We start from the raw sequence: 17,302 nt of genomic DNA, 5'->3' as shown, positions 1-17,302 counted from the left end.
GCTTAGTAGTGCTACATACCCAAGGCAACGCATGTTGTAATATGTATCAAAGTGATACAGAAATTTAAAGTTGAACAAGGGGCATAACCCTTGAAAAAAATGTGTGCATGATAATATTAATTGCACATGAACGACTTCATATATACACGTTTAAATGATTTAAGTTCAAAAAGTTAAGGAGTACTTCTTCGAAAAAGATTGCATCTATAAAGACCAACAGACTGACAGACACACTTTCACAGTTGTCACAGTAAGTGTTTTGACCAATTTTAACTTTTCAATCAAGAAGCAAGTTGGCCATTTATTGGTAAATAATTTCAATTTGAAATAAATTCACTTCAAATACTGTGAGACCTATATTATTTGTCAGACACTAATTTTCAGGGGGTCCTCTCAATCAGGAAATCAAATGTCCAACAAACATTCACATCCGTAGTCATAAATCAGACATTATAAACAAATCCAATAATTTGGGATCAAACAAAAATGCCTGATTTTAATAATGAACAAAAATTTCACGTCAAGGAAAATAAATTAATCTACAGAAAAACAACCTTGGACAAAAAGGAAGATCAAGCAATTTTTTTCTCCACTTGTAAACTGCATAATGCATATTCAATTAATTTAGTTAAATGTGAATATTTTTCTTTTTGTTAAAGCTGTATAAATGTTTTTTTATGCTCTTTACGTAATTAAGCCCAACAAATTTATTTGTCAATGCTACAGTGCTGAATATTTTTTCTTTATGTCAAAGATTTACATGGGTATTAATGCTAATAACATCTTGGCCAGACCAATGCATTCAACTTACCAAATCCTTTCGCGTTTTTCCTTGAGAACTTGTTGGGGCCCGAGGGCGGGAAATCACTGTTACCCAGGTTACTGGTCATGGGACCCTCCATGGTGGGTATACCTGTGGGTTGAGGGGGCATACCTGAAAAGGGAGAAAGACATTGAAGCATTGTTGATACTTGAAATTGGATTATCTTTGGTCATATCATACATAAGCAAGTTAAAATATATGAGTCTCGTTTTGGAAAACGCATGTGCCAGAAGTGTCGTCCCAGATTAGCCTTCGCAGTCTGCACAGGATAATCAGGGACAACACTTTCTGCTTTTATGGTGTCTATTGTTTCATTAAGTTCTTTGTTTACCAAAATCCAGTTAAGACAGAAATAGACGTCCCTGATTAGGCTGTATGGACTGCACAGGCTTATTTAGGACGACACTTTACGCAGATACATTAAACCCAGTTTTCCTAGAACAAGGTATAAATAACGTCTTATGTATATCAGAGCTGTCCCATGGTGCTTGAGGGGGGGAGGGGGGGGGGAATGATCGCTACTTTGTAAAAACCAGCAGTCCTTTTCTTTAATTAATGTAACAATTAAAATTTCACATGTACGCACACTACCGCATAATGAATTCAATAGTCATATTCAAAAATGGGTCTCGCAATATTTTGTGGTCTCATACGCAGACAGCATAGCTCCAGACCAAACTGTGTAAATAAGCAAACCGGTCTGGAGCTACGCTGGCTGCATACGGTATAAGACCCATTTTCGCATGATGCGTTTTATGTAGACATGTGAAAATCAGACCTGTGCCAGGGAGTTCATGGTCCTTGGGGGGTGGGGCAGTAGGGGTCTCCTCCTTGTCGTCCCCATTCTTGTCCACCCAGCGCTTCTTCACCGGATCCCACACGATCTGTAGGGGTGGAGATAATAAGGGGACATTTATGAACAGGGGGACAAAATGGGCCATTAATGAACACAGGATTGCTCGCAATAATAATAAATCTTTTGAAGACACAGAAATAAGGGGCTATCCATGAACAGGTGTCCCACACATTCTGTAGGACGATATAATGGGCCATTTATGAACAGTAAGGTAAGGGCCATTAATGAATAGGGGTTTCATGACGAAATACTGGGACATCTATGAAACTGGGACAATAAGGGGCCATTTATGAAACAGGGGAAATAAAAGATCATTTGCGGACAGGGTTTGCACACAATTATTCTAAACAAAATATAGAAATCAAGTACAGCTCTATTGATTGCATAGAGAAAGAATTAGGTTCATGAAAAGGTAAAGGGTGTTGGTAAAAAAAAAGCTGGACCAGTCTGGTGATATTTTTTTATCATTCAATCAATTCCTGGAATTTCTGAATCCAAGACATGCCATTTTTTTAAACTAAGGCTATTCATATAAATTGATGTTTGCAAATAAAATTTTAACAGATTTTCACACTTTTGTTTTTGGCCATATCAGAAGGGCAAGAGCACGAACTAACAAGGAGCAGGGTGCAGCATCTTGCAATGTAAATTTAGATCTTTCTCTAAATGTGACACCTGATGAGGCATTCTGTAAATTTATAATCACGTTTCTCTTATGATTGCTATTACATCCCTAAAATTACATAATAATTGCATAAAACAGGTAATGTTCTCAACTAGGTTAACATGAACTTGATGAAATGAAAAAACCCACACAATTTGAGTAAACTAACAGAACTTATACTTATAACTGAACTTTAACAATTATTTCTGACAAAAAAATATTTCTTTAACATACCGAAGAATGTCACACACATTCTTAACATTAAACACAGATAAATGAAAATGCTAGTTACACCTCAGTCTTGAAAATAATTGGCCAATACTTAAAATCCTGACCAATCACAATACTTATTACAGCTCAGTCTTGAAAATAGATTGTCACAATTCACATACCGCAGGCTCCTTGTCATCGGGCAACTTCATCTCATTTTTACGGGAAAACAGGCCTCCTATTTTGGCAAACAGCCCCCCACCCGCTGCTGCTGCGGGCTTCTGCTTTCCTCCGCCCTGTGAAGCAGGAAACATGAGTCGTGTTCTGAGAAAACTGGGCATAATGCATGTGCCTAAAGTGTCGTACCAGATTAGCCTGTGCAGTCTGCACAGGCTAATCAGGGACGACACTTTCCGCCTAAACTTGATTTTCAGTAAGGAGGGACTTCCTTGAACTAAAAATACCATTAAAGTGGAAAGTGTCGTCCCTGATTGGCCTGTGCGGACTGCACAGGCTAATCTGGGACGACACTTTACGCACATGCATTAAGCCCAATTTTCTCAGAACAAGACACATATACAGGCTTGTCAGGCTGTTTTCAGCCAAATGAGCCTCGCTCTGGGAAACTTAGGCTAAATGCATGTGGGTAGTGTCATCCCAGATTAGCCTGTGCAGTTCACACAGGCTATTCAGGGACAACACTATCCGCTTTTATGAAACTTTTTGTTTAATGGGGCTCACTTCTAAATGAAAATGCAGAGTAGGTGGAAAGAGTTGTCCCTAATTAGCCTGTGCCGACTTCATCTGGGACGACACTTGCATTACGCCCAGTTTTGCCAAAACAACATATATATATATCAATTATATTTAAACTGTTACTTCAATTGCCAAACAATTACCAAGAGAGATGCCTAATAATTATTTTTGAATTTGAATGCAAGTTATTTCAACAAAAGGTATATAGGGCCATTATACTTAAATAGTTGCAACTTGACAGGAGATTTAAACAAAAAACAAGAGCTGTGTTTGTGAAACACAATGCACCTTACTGCGCCGCTTTAAAGCCATATATTTGACCTTTGACCTTGAAGGATGACCTTGACCTTTCACCACTCAAAATGTGCAGGTCCATGAGACACACATGCATGCCAAATACAAAGTTGCTTTCTTCAATATTGCAAAAGTTATGACCAAGGTTAAAGTTTTGGGACAGAATGATGGACAGACAAGACAGGCCAAACACAATATACCCCCAATCATTCGATACAGGGGCATAAAAAGACCTTATTCAAAAGAATTTTTGTAATATAACTCAAATCTTATAACATGTTGTAAATAAGTAATGTTAGAAAAGTGCATAACTGTAAGAAGTTGCATGTACCTAGGATTTTATTCAGTTTTGAATAAGGTTTGAGACCATGTCATGGCAATTCTTCACACTCTGCCAATGAAAATATCACAGATCTACAGATTTTGCTATACTCAAGCTAGGATTTAAAAAGGGCAAGTCAACCCTTTGTATAAACTTTAGAGCGTATTTTCCGAATAGAATTGGCTATATTTAACATATTTTAAATAATCAGTTTTTTCATTTTAATTATTATTTATATAATAAATGAAACTAGTTTCACCGTGAAAACTGAGTCAATTGATTAAATTGTCGAATGATATTTGCTGTATAATAATGTGATCAGATCATAAAAAGTGCATGACAGGGGTCTTAGTGGTGAGGGTGGGGCCTTGAGTTGGCAGGGGGCTTCACCCTTCCATTTTGATTTAGGCCCACCTGAAACTTTTTTTTTTCTAAAGTAAGCATTCCACTTACCAGGCTCTCATTACCACTATAACTATCCGGCTTCGATTTTGACTGGTTCAAATTTCTGCCCCCAGACGGATGCCTGTCCCGGCCACCACCACCACTTCCATTACTACTCTCAGAAATAGTACGGGGTCGCAACTTCGGGGCAATGATCCTCGTCTGCGCAGGCTGAAGGTCGAATATACTTGGCTGATGTAAGTAGAAATTTCCCGGGTTTTGAGCATCTACGGTATCTTCCTGTTCTTCTTGTGAAATGCTGGAGTTGGAAGCAATGCTGCTGCGTTTTTCAGACTGGTTTGACTGTGACGTGATTGCGGAGTTTTGGCTTTCCCCGAGGTTGACATCTTGTGGGAAACCGGTCAGCTTGTTTTGGCTGTGTGACCAGTGATTGGCATTCTGATTAGGCACTGAAAATGTAAACCATTGTGTAAGTATCCTCTGTCAAGCTTGAGGGAAACAAATTAAATAAATTTTGTTCATTGAATTTCTTGGAATACTACACATTTTCTTCTGAAAACATAAGCGAAGAAATTTTGGGTACTAGCACAGAACAATGTACGGGTTCTCAAATAATTATACGACCATTTGTTTGTACACAAATGTTCAGATTTAAGGAAACTCAAAATTTAAAGCTAATAAATAAATCATTAAATGTTCTTTTGATTATTGAAGTTATATCTGTATGGTTAAATACTTGAAAATATCGACAAAATAAAGTATGACACAAACTTTTCACAGATCAATAATCAATATAAATTATAGATGTTTCCAAACCCTCAACAATCACATATGATTTTGTTGACTGGTATGTGTGGATTACAAACATACCGTATGGCTGAAAGTGGCCAGCAGTCTGATCAAAGCCAGCTGTATTCTGATTGGCTGCCTCAGTCTGTGCTTGATTCTCATTGGTCACCTTGGGCTGTTCCTGCCACTGAGTCTGCCCATAGATGCCTGGAATTCAATTATCTTATGTTGATATGAGAAAAGATAAAATATGGCATAAATGCTGAATGGAACCCATCCATGCAGTTTTTAGATTCAATTAGGTTTTACATTAAAGAAGTGACAGATAATAAGCATTTTGATTCCCAATTTGTTTACTAATATAAAGCTGACAGAAATAGTTTTACCTTTATAATAAAGTAAGCATCACTAACAATCTACAATCCCCGAGTCAACTCATACATTTGATAAGTATACATTAATATATATTCTGAATAAAGTTTATATAGCATGGATTCCTTTTTAACACTTAAAATAAAACCACTAGTTTCTCATGAGTATTCCATACCCTACACCTGTATTTGCTTCTCCTACTCACCCTGCTGGTACTGATGCTGGTTGTCTGCCCCTTGCATCACGTATCCAGTGGTCTCCCCTGTCTGACCATCTGCAGGGTAGGCCTGTGAGGGGTCGTAGTGCTGGATATACTGACCTTCTGTGGTCTACAGGAAGAAAATGAGTCTGTCAGTCAACTAGATTTCAATGTCTTTAGCCGCTCTCTGGGCTTAATGCATGTGCGTAAAGTGTCACCCCAGAGTAGCACAGTCCGCACAGGCTAATCTGGGGTGGCACTTTCTGTCTCATTTTGGTTAAGAAAACTTCCATTTACGGAAAAATCTATAAAAGTAAAGTTTGTCCCTGATAAGCCTGATATGCGGACTGCACAGGCTAATCTGGGACAACACCTAAAGCTCATGCATTAAGCCCAGTTTTCCCAGACTCCAGCTCATATATGCGATTACAAACTCACCTGGTAAGCCTGGGCCTCATAGGCCCCGTGGGCGTACTGTGGATCCTGAGTGTATGCACCCACCATTGTGTTACCCACGTAGGTCGCCTCCTGGAACAGTACAGGTATAAACTCATGATACAGAATGGACTAGAAAAATAACGTCTAAAATAAGTGATTGACAAACACAGTTTAAGCATTATATTCTACATAATTCCCTCGTGCACAAGTGACAGTCTGTTTAAAGGTCCAAATTGTAATGCCAAATACCAAAATCAGAAATGAAAAAATCTGTTTTTAATGGATTAATTTAATTGTCGTTAAATGAAAATATATTATCCAACTTGTTGATTAATAAATTTAATTTATTGTCTGATATCTGCACTATTAAAACACAAAATTAAGTGTCTATAATACCAATTATATAAAGTCAATAACTAAATTGTTGTCATTACATTTCCACAAAATACAGATTTCAAAACATTAAAATTCCAGATTATGTAGGGCACTCTAAAACACTATGTGAAAGTGAATATGTTCACATGAGCCCTCCCACCCGCTACTGTTACTGGCACTACAACCGTACCTGTGAAATGGTGTGTTCCCCACCCTTCATGTACATGCCCCCATAAGCCCTGCCTTACATTGTTACTTGCACTACAACCCTACCTGTGGATTGGTGTGTTCCCCACCCTTCATGTACATGCCCCCATAAGCCCTGCTCTACACTGTTACTGGTACTCCTACCCTACCTGTGAAATGGTGTGTTCCCCACCCTGGATGTACATGCCCCCCCCAGCCCTGCCCTACACTGTTACTTCAACCCTACCTGTGAAATGGTGTGTTCCCCACCCTGGATGTACATGCCCCCCCCAGCCCTGCCCTACAATGATACTGGTACTCCTACCCTATCTGTGAAATGGTGTGTTCCCCAGCCTGCATGTACATGCCCCCCTAAGTCCTGCTCTACACTGTTACTGGTACTCCTACCCTACCTGTGAAATGGTGTGTTCCCCACCCTGGATGTACATGCCCAACTAAGCCCTGCTCTACACTGTTACTGGTACTCCTACCCTACCTGTGAAATGGTGTGTTCCCCACCCTGCATGTACATGCCCAACTAAGCCCTGCTCTACACTGTTACTGGTACTCCTACCCTACCTGTGAAATGGTGTGTTCTCCAGCCTGCATGTACATGCCCCCCCCAAGCCCTGCTCTAAACTGTTACTGGTACTCCTACCCTATTTGTGAAATGGTGTGTTCCCCAGCCTGCATGTACATGCCCCCCTAAGCCCTGCTCTTCACTGTTACTGGTACTCCTACCCTACCTGTGAAATGGTGTGTTACCCAGCCTGCATGTACATGCCCCCCTAAGCCCTGCTCTACACTGTTACTGGTACCCCTACCCTACCTGGGAAATGGTGTGTTCCCCAGCCTGCATGTACATGCCCCCCCCCAGCCCTGCCCTACACTGGTACTTCAACCCTACCTGACATACATGCCATAAATTTTCAGACCAATTCCGGGACACTGAGCTGAATTTTCTGGGACTTTTGCCAATTTTCCGGGACATGTATACATATAGCGATATATATTGACATATATTCATTTTTGTTACGCATTTTTTATCACAGCGTAATTTGCTAAGTTCGAAAGCCTTTCCGAAATATACTAGATCTACTAACGACTAATTAAACATAACTACTTCCATTACTAGATAAAAGCCACGTGTTTTTTGTGTTAGAAAAGAGCACCAAATTACTTAAGTGTACATGTCACATCATCTGCATGAAGCGTGTGGGCGTATCCATGGCCGCATTAAAACTTTGTAGTGCATTTGTTACTATTTAAAGTGATGAAATAACGTCCAATCGGGGCGTTTTTTTCCACTGAACATGCGTAAATCGCCTGACGTGATGTTCATGTTTTTATACAACACAAAATGCTCCGTGCTTTTTATAGAGACAAAGGATAAAGCTCTGTTGATTTGACGCTAGAATTTCTTAATGACATGTAAGCATTAAAATTCGGAAGCTCGTTTCGGATTACAAATTGAATAATGCTCATTTGAGAATCGTACGAAACATGTACAGTAGTGCGTAATTAATTCAACAAACTGCCATAAAATCACACGCTTATGAAAATTACGTCACTCGTCGTCTGCATGGTACAGGTATGACTGCTTACGAGTGTTGTCGCTAATTCAAAACGTGCGCCAACAAACTGCTGACATGTAGCGTAGTCCTATTCTGGTAGGCACTGCCATGGAGACGCTGCGGATTAGTGGGAACATAGATTCGAGGTGCAGTTAAGCCCAAGATCAGAAGGTACATGCATCTATGGATTTTGTAAAATCTGGGACATTCGACAGATTTCCGGGACTGCGGGACACGTTCTTTATTTCCGGGACAATCCCAGACAATCCGGGACGTATGGCATGTATGCTACCTGAGGAATGGTGTGTTCCCCACCCTGCATGTACATGCCCCCCCCTTGCTCTACACTGTTACTGGTACTCCTACCCTACCTGAGGAATAGCGTGTTCCCCACCCTGCATGTACATGCCCCCCTTGCTCTACACTGTTACTGGTACTCCTACCCTACCTGAGGAATGGTGTGTTCCCCACCCTGCATGTACATGCCCCCCCTTGCTCTTCACTGTTACTGGTACTCCTACCCTACCTGAGGAATGGTGTGTTCCCCACCCTGCATGTACATGCCCCCCTTGCTCTACATTGTAACTGGTACTCCTACCCTACCTGAGGAATGGCGTGTTCCCCACCCTGCATGGACATGCCCCCCCCCCCAGCTCTGCTCTACACTGTTACTGGTACCACTACCCTACCTGAGGAATGGCGTGTTCTCTAGCCTGCATGTACATGCCCCCCCCCTGCTCTACACTGTTACTGGTACCCCTACCCTACCTGAGGAATGGCGTGTTCTCCAGCCTGCATGTACATGCCAACCTCTCCACTCTCACTGTTGCCGTGGTGCGACCTCCAAAATAGGCGGGGGTTGCTGCCCCTGACTGGGGCTGTATTGCACCTTCCTGGAAATTATTATTATATGAGCATCATTTTGGGAAAACTGGGATTAATGCATGTGCACAAAGTGTGCAGTCTGCACAGATTAATAAAGGTTAACACTTTCCGCCTTGACTGGAATTCTGATTAGAAAATACTTCCTTGACCCTTTAAACGAACAATTCCATGACCACGGAACGTGTTGTCCTTGATTTATTATGGGACCACACTGCATAAAAATAAATTTAGCCCAGTTTTCCAAGAACGAGACTCAATTTGTAAGCAAACCAAATTTTCAATGTTTCAATTGTGTATTTGAGGCACACATTTGTTTACATATGACTTTGTAATTGATTCTGACAGCAAATATGAGCTCTGAAGTCAATCAAAATCGAGGCATTTAACTGCAGTTGTAGATTCAATTTCAACTTTCTTGAAAAAAAAACAAGTAAAATACTTTAGCAATTAGGTTTATTTTGATTTCTTGTATATGTGATCAAAATAGTAACATGAATACATACTTTAGAATATTTAAAACAGGTTCTTAGGTAGATCTTTCACAAAGACACTAAGCATTCCCCCCCCCGAATACCAATGATTGGCTCCAAAAGCAATCGACTTACAAATTTGCCTCACTCATGCAAAGTGTGTACATTTGGCTATTTTAAGAGTTTTTATGAAGAACAAGTTGTAGCAAGATATAATGTTTTTAGCCAAATGTGTAAATTTTAAGCAATTGGCTAATTTGGCGAATCACAGTTTCTGCTCACCTCAAATTGCACGAGAGTAGCATGCAATGCCCTCAGCCACTCTGGGTCCTGAACGTCCTCCTCCTCCTCCATACGTGGGTCACTGAACTTCAACTGGCTTGACAGCTGTAACATAGGGACAAACTTGTATGTCAATGCTTTTTTTCGTTCTTACAGAATGGTTGAAGTTCAAAATTTTCGAGAAATCGGTACCTCAAATTTTCAACATTTTGAGAAGTTTGCGACTAAAATCTTCAAAAAAATTAAGGGTTTGCGGTATCTCTTTTAAAAAAATTGAAAAGTTTGCGCCGTTTTTCCAAATTTGGAGCAAAAAGCCGACTCACTAAGATTGGAAAAAAAGCCCTGCACGTTCCAGGCAATAAAACAAAAAATTTAAAATTTCTTTAAACAAGACTCCAAGCATGAGCAATATTTAAGGGGAAAAACATCAAACACAATTGTTCTTCTCAATATCAATCTCAAACACATAGAATATGGTTTAGATGATGGTTGCCTGAGTAGAGCCTAAAATGACACTATTAAGCTTAATAAGCAAGCTAAAGCAATTTTTTCTAGTAATGGTATTTTCGTTTTTAGGTTATCACTAAAAAGCTTTGCGGACACGGCAATGGTGTGACGGCATTTTTATTGCCATGTCTGCTGTACGCAACATACTCACACTCTTCCTGTGTTAGCTGGTTTACCAGTACTAAAGTACACATACTTATGCCTGTAACTGACAACTGCCGTAATTGAATCAGAGGTAAGTGGGGGACAACCAGCGTGAACTTACATCAAAGATGACTTTGACTAGAGTGTGAGGGAAGTAGGCAGGACTGGTGTTGATCTGTCTGGCTATCACTTCACAGTACTGCAGGGCCTGGAAAGAGGGAAATACAACTTAATTTGTCGTTTTGGCGTGCCATCGTGTTGGCTACCTAAATACCGGCCAACACGCCAGAACGATATGGCAGAAAACATCCGCCTTAGGTTTCTCATTACATTAAAAAATACAAATGATCATCGCTCTGTGAAAACGTGGTGCAATTCATTTGCATAAAGTGCTGTCCCAGATTAGCCTGCGCAGTCCACATAGGGTTATCAGGAACGTAACTTTCAGCTTGTATTGTATTTTTAGGTTAAACAAAGTCTCTTCGTACAGATAATTCAGTTTATGAGATTGCGTCCCTAAATAGAACAGTATTAAGTTAGATGTGTTCTAAGAAAACTGGGCTTAATTCATGTGCTTAAAGTGTCATCCCAGATTATCCTGTATAGTCTGCACAGGCAAATCAGGGCAACACGTTTTGCAGCAATGGGATTTTTCTTTAGAAAAGACTGCCTTCTATTGAACAATTCCATGAAACCCAAAAGTGTCACCCCTCATAGACCTATGCTATCTGCACAGGCTAATCTGGGATGACAATTTAAGCTCATGCATTGAGCCCAGTTTCAACAGAAAGAGACTCGCATAAGTCATCCCATACATGCACTGTAATATGCCTTAAGTTTTTCATACATGCATTTCCCTTTATATTTTGTGTTAAATTACCAAGTTGATAAATAATATCTCAAACAAGGACAGATTCATGCGCTTCAACATACACGAAAAGAACAGTTTTTTATATTAAAAATAACAATAGATTTATGAATGTTACGCAAGTTAATTTTATCAAAACGCAAATAAGTACAACAAAATTTGGGAGTCATTGATAACCAACACATTTTCACCACTCACCTCTTGAGCATATCCGTAATCAGCCAGTCTGGAAGCATACAGGTACTTGTACGTCTGAAAGATACAACAATACAAATATTCCGACTGTATTTTTCTAATACAGTTAAAGTTCTGTTTTTGAGTAACAAATGCATTTAAGTTCTTATTAAAATTATGATCTCATTATTACATCAACCACTTTTGGCTCCAGATTTAAGTTCTTTAATTCTTGGTTCTTTAAGTGTTTCTCAAATTCCTAAACTAATGTTTTGTGTTGTTTTTTAAATTCCTTGATTGTTTTCATCCAAAATAGCATGCTTTTGACAAATATTGACATTGACTTTTGACAAGCATCTTCAATTTATTAGACTTTCACATTTGTTGCCAAACACCCCAAAGAAAACAGGAGTCTGACAACAACAACAAAACAGAAAACAAACCCGGAAGCTTATAAAAGCCATTAGCACATTGCCAATACCAAACCCAGTTCCCTTAAAAAAATGTTTTCATGAGAACAAAGAACAGAAATCGGTCAACAACAACATAACTGAGAACAAACCTGGAAACTTATCAGAGCCATGAGCACATTGCCAAGGGCCAGGGCGTACTCATATATCTTTGTACACTGAATGGCCTCGTTGTTGGCAAAGAGTTCCAGCGGCAGACCGTGACTAGAGCCGATGAGCACGATCTTGGACGACTTGCGTGCATACGTGCCGAAGCCTACGCGCGACATCAGGTAGCAGAAGTGGCTCGCGTGCAGGAATCCCCTTGATGCTGCGGTAAAGAATGGACAGTGAGTATGTGAGATGCAATGTGCAAAAATGGGTCTTATGTCATATGCAGCCAGGGTAGCTCCAGGCCAACATGCCCAGTCTGGTTAGGAGCTACCTGCCCGCTGTAGTCATGCATGGTTCCTTGGTCTCATTAACGGACAGCTTAGCTCCTGACCAGACTGTGAAAATGCGCAGGCTGTGCTTGATTTAAATTGCCGCATATAGAAAAGGCATAAGACCTATTTTTGCAGGACGCAGGAAGTATGTGCATGATGAGAACTCTTGAAGAATTGAAGAAGCTAACCATGTTTGTAGATTTAATCAATATATGTACATAATTGGGAATGGGCATGCCTATAAAGAAAAATATCAATGATTTTCTTGTTTTTAACTAAATATTTAAATTCAAAATTACAATCAGAATATTGATACAGTATCTGGTATTTGGATATCTTTATAATCAATAACTACCCTGATCAACTTATACTTTTTTTAAAACACATTTGTTTAATTTTCAAATTGGAACAATCAATACCATAAAAACACACATACAACATTTGATAACAAAAGCATCGCTTTGCGTGTGCAGACCACTCATCTATTTTTTTTTTTTAAAGGTGAAGGTCTTTATTTCAGCAAAGAACTATTGGTAAATTTATTTTTAAATCAAAAGGTAGGAAATCCGACCAGGGTTCCCAGCTTTTTGTATGAGCAAAATTCCCTGATTTTTTCCTGATGGAAAATAAAAATTCCAGAATCATAATGTCGACATATTTCTTGTTTTAGACACCCTCAATAAATAGCAGTTGCAGGTATAACTAAGCTACATGTATACTACAAAGTCTCCATTGCCATGCAGAGTAATCGTTTAGCTGTTTTAATTGTATGGACTTCCCTACACATGTCGGGAAAGTCTGACCAAACAAAATTCCCTGACTGGAAAAAGTGAGTCTTTTTCCAGGTTTTCCCTGATTTCCAGGTTGGCTGGGAACCCTGCCGACCGAATAAACACAACAAAGTTACTCCAATACCCCTCCTCCTTGGATTGGTCGCCGTGGCGTAGTGGATATGGTGTCCGCCCAGCGATCAGGAGGTTACGGGTGCAAACCCCAATGGGAGCATTGCTTCTATCTCCCACAAAGACGCCAAGTACTGGTTATAGTCCCATGACACGCACTCGAGAGCATTTCAATAAGCCAAAGGCTTTCTATGCAATCTAGCTAAAATAAATAGTTTTTAAATAATGATAGAGGTCATCTTCATACGTGGAATTTTCGCATTACCTAGGGTGTCACCGAGTGTGGTGATGGACTTGCGGTCGAGCTCTGTCTTCGTGGTCTGATTTGAGAGGATCATGGCCAGATGGGGGCGCCAGTCTCCCCACCTCTCCTCCGTCACACACTGGAATGAAATATGAGCCTTGTTGTTGGAAAACTGGGTTTAACGCATGTGTGTAAGTAACGTCTCAGATTAGCCTGTGCAATCCACACAGGCTAATCAGGGAAGAAACTTTATGCTTTTATGGAATTTTTTGTTTAAAGAAAGTCTCTTTCAAACGAAATCAAGTTTTAGCAAAAAAAAAAATTACCCCTGATTAGCCTGTGCGTACTACATAGGCTAATCTGGCACGGCACTTAACATATTTGCATTAAGCCCAGTTTTCCCAAAATGAGGCTCTTATAGAAACTTTAAAGGCTTAAGTAATTGGAACCAATAACATATGGAAGAACTACCGGTAATCTAATATGACTAAGATCTATAACACTCTTGATAATTTCAAAACAAGAACCACGGAGCACTTAATAACGGAAAAACACGTACCCTTTTTAAATTAGCTCGAAAGACATGCCTTAAAATAATCAAACCTATTCTTTGTAAATTTGTCAACAATTTTTTTGGGAAAGTTCTAATTTTATGTCTTATTCCAATAGATTTGCAACATTTTTTTGTAATTTGTGTAGCAGCTTAACCATTTTTGACCTATACAAGCACTTTGATGATTTTTAGTCCCTCAGAAAATCAAATTAAATTAAAGATTATTCTAACTAGATTCAAGTTTAAAAGGCTTCATTTTTAACACTTAGATACGGATGAGCAGCAAACAGCATAAAACCCAAACAGACTGCGAGATACTCGCAGGCTGTTCTGGTTTGTTGCTGGTTGAATATAGCCATTTTAACTTTCCCAGGGCCCTTGCTACACTTTGGGGGAATTGAAGCCGGATTCCTTAGAGAGGTGAATTTCGTGTCGTTTTGGGCAAAAAGGGGATTTTAGAAGATCTTTTCACCAACCATTAAACACTTAAAATTAATATATTTCAATGTAATTTACATAAATATACATTGCATCAAAGGTTAGTAGCACGATACCAGCTGGCAACATAAGTATAAAAGTTAAAAAAAAAAATTTTTTTGGTGAGAGGGGGAATTTTTAGCTGAAATAGGGGAAAAAAGTATACTTTTTTCATGGGGGAAATCAAGGGCACTGTTTCCTTCTGAGAGTGAAAGGGTTAAACACAAGAATAAGAAAAGTGAACATTTGTCACTCACTGTTACTGCCGCAGGCTGTCTGCCGGACATAAGTTGGTAGAGCGTCTGTAACGGGTCATTCATCCGCATGGCCACATTGGCAAACCTGAACATTACAACAGACAGTCCAGTATGAAACTATTGTATTTGATGTTGAACAGTTAAAATAGTTTCACGCTAAACAATTCTTACATATGAGTGTTGTTCTGAGAAAACTGGGCATAATGCATGTGCGTAAAGTGTCGCCCCAGATTAGCCTGTGCAGTATGCACAGGCTAATCAGGGACAACACTTCCCGCCTAAATTGGAATTTTTGCTAAGAGACTTCATTTAAACTAAAAATGTCATAAAAGCATAACACCACTCATATTTGAGTTGCAGTCTGGGAAAACCTGGCTTTATGCAAAGTATTTTCCTAGATTACTTTAAAAAGTCTGCACAGGCTAATTAGAGATGACACTTTCCACCGGATTTGCATGAGACTTCCTTAAAAGGAACAATTTCATACACGTGGAAAGTATCGTCCCTGATAAGCCTGTAAAGACTTCAAACGATAATCTGGCACCATACAATTCACAAAATGACAATAAGTGCTTCATTTTGACCTTTACCTTTACAAGGATGGTAGCACTTAGACCTTGACCTAAGAGTATGACCTGGATGGCAGCAACATGCTTATTGTATGCAGCAACAGAAAAAGTCATTTATATATATCCCCTTAAACTACTGGGTTGTGGGTGAATACAAATTTAATTTTGTGCAAATACCTAAAAGAGGGGAGGGGGGATACCTTACCTCCCTTGAATGGTTTCAACAAAACTTTTCATTATTTGAGAAATAAGCTCACGTAAAAAATTATTTGTAGCATAGTCTTTGCACAAACAAAGGAGAAAATAAGCTGAAAGGAGGCGATATTACACACAGTAATCGATTTTAAGTTGTGGCGACCTTGACCTTGGAGATACTGACATAATGCTTTCGCGATACACACCGTCCAATGATGGTGAACAAATGTGCCAAATGATTTTAATATCTCACAATGAACGACAAAGTTATAGCCCGGACAAGCTCATTTATGGCCATTTTTGACCTTTGAAATCAAATTGTGACCTTGACCTTGGAGATATTGACGTAATTCTTTAGCACATCACACCGTCTAATGATGGTGAACAAACGTGCCAAATGATTTTAAAATCGCACAATGGACAACAAAGTTATGGCCTGGACAAGCTTGTTCCGCCCGCCTGCCAGCCCGCCAGCCCGCCAGCCGACATTCGCCAATCTAATAACCAGTTTTTTCCTTCCCAAAACCTGGTTAATAAAAGCATGTATCAATCTCAAATCAATACTAGTCACAAAGACTATTAATTTGTCAAGAATTTTTTTATTTTCAAAGCAGTCTTGGGGCACAAGCAAAGGCAAATATCAGATGAAAGGACAGCAACTAGAAGCAGGAATCAGTCTCACCTCAACATGACACTAGCATGTGCCCTGGGGTCCATCTTACTAGCCAAGAACAGGGCATGGCCCCACAAGTTGTTCTTCATTGCCCAGTCTAATGCATCCTGTGTCAAAGAATAAGTTGTTATTGTGCAAGTCATAACAACAGAACTAAATAGTATTTGGGTTTCGTGTTATGTAAACCATGTATTTTTTTTATATCAAATCCATTATATACCAGATCGTGAAATGCATTTATCCATGTTTCATTTGTAACTATATATGACAATAGTTCCAGCAACACAATTTCTTTTTATGAAAATGGGGCAATAACAAGGTTGTTCTTGACAACTCTAATGCAAAATACGCTTTCCTTAGTTTCAATGGCTCAAAACTGATGTGAAAGCTAACAGTCCTGAGTCTGTCAGATTTGTGTTCCTCTTTCGTCTTATATTATTATTTTGAATCTTAAATGATAAAATTGACGAGTATTTCTATTATTCTTTTGACTTGTACATTGGAAATCTGGAAAGTCAATAGTAACATTTCTTAAAATCTGGGAGAAAAACTCACAACATGAGAGTCAAAGAAAATCCCAATGAACTTACAAATTTTTGCACAGCGACCATTTCTAACGTTAGAAAAAGCACACAATTATCTTTCCATAAAAACACCCTCACCTTTTTCCTGCCGTACATCAACAGATGCCGGAACCTGTCCGTGCATTCCTCCAGTGACCTCCCTTTGTTGACCAATACCCTATCGACCGGAGTGGTCCCTCTTGAAAGCCGCTGGGGGTCGCTCACATCGCTCTCTGCCTCGTCTGCCTCGAGGTGGTCACTGCTAGGCGTGATCTGCATGCCAGTCTTGCGGTAGTCCTGGGTTGTGGGCTCGTGACCTTGCAGCAGGAGGTCAGCTATGTCCGTGCCCACCACCGTCTGAATGGGAGAAAAGGAGAATGT

General features: G+C 39.6%; 3 protein-coding genes across 12 annotated transcripts in view; 2 read left to right on the top strand and 1 right to left on the bottom strand.

The window, feature by feature from the left end:
• LOC127857963 (uncharacterized) overlaps window positions 1-17,302 on the bottom strand; it is a 261,868-nt gene that overhangs the window by 23,026 nt on the left and 221,540 nt on the right. The window contains exons 21-26 of one of the 4 annotated variants that reach the window (XM_052394748.1): window positions 5,697-5,820; window positions 5,201-5,326; window positions 4,379-4,779; window positions 2,736-2,849; window positions 1,602-1,707; window positions 812-934 (exon numbers count right to left, since the gene is read on the bottom strand). The exons of 2 other annotated variants lie outside the window; for them this stretch is intronic. In XM_052394748.1, the coding sequence (XP_052250708.1) occupies window positions 812-934; window positions 1,602-1,707; window positions 2,736-2,849; window positions 4,379-4,779; window positions 5,201-5,326; window positions 5,697-5,820 (994 nt within the window). The remainder of the gene's footprint in view (window positions 1-811; window positions 935-1,601; window positions 1,708-2,735; window positions 2,850-4,378; window positions 4,780-5,200; window positions 5,327-5,696; window positions 5,821-17,302) is intronic. One more of the 4 variants, XM_052394747.1, reaches the window with a different exon arrangement.
• The window catches only part of LOC127857964 (uncharacterized), a 309,606-nt gene that overhangs the window by 216,116 nt on the left and 76,188 nt on the right, over window positions 1-17,302 (top strand). The window lies entirely within an intron of this gene.
• The window catches only part of LOC127857969 (uncharacterized), a 289,700-nt gene that overhangs the window by 201,700 nt on the left and 70,698 nt on the right, over window positions 1-17,302 (top strand). The window lies entirely within an intron of this gene.

Source organism: Dreissena polymorpha, chromosome 14, assembly GCF_020536995.1.
Source record: "Dreissena polymorpha isolate Duluth1 chromosome 14, UMN_Dpol_1.0, whole genome shotgun sequence".
Taxonomy (NCBI): Eukaryota; Metazoa; Mollusca; class Bivalvia; order Myida; family Dreissenidae; genus Dreissena; species Dreissena polymorpha.
The sequence above is the reverse complement of the archived record's forward strand: the minus strand, read 5'-3'. Positions and strand labels throughout refer to the sequence as shown.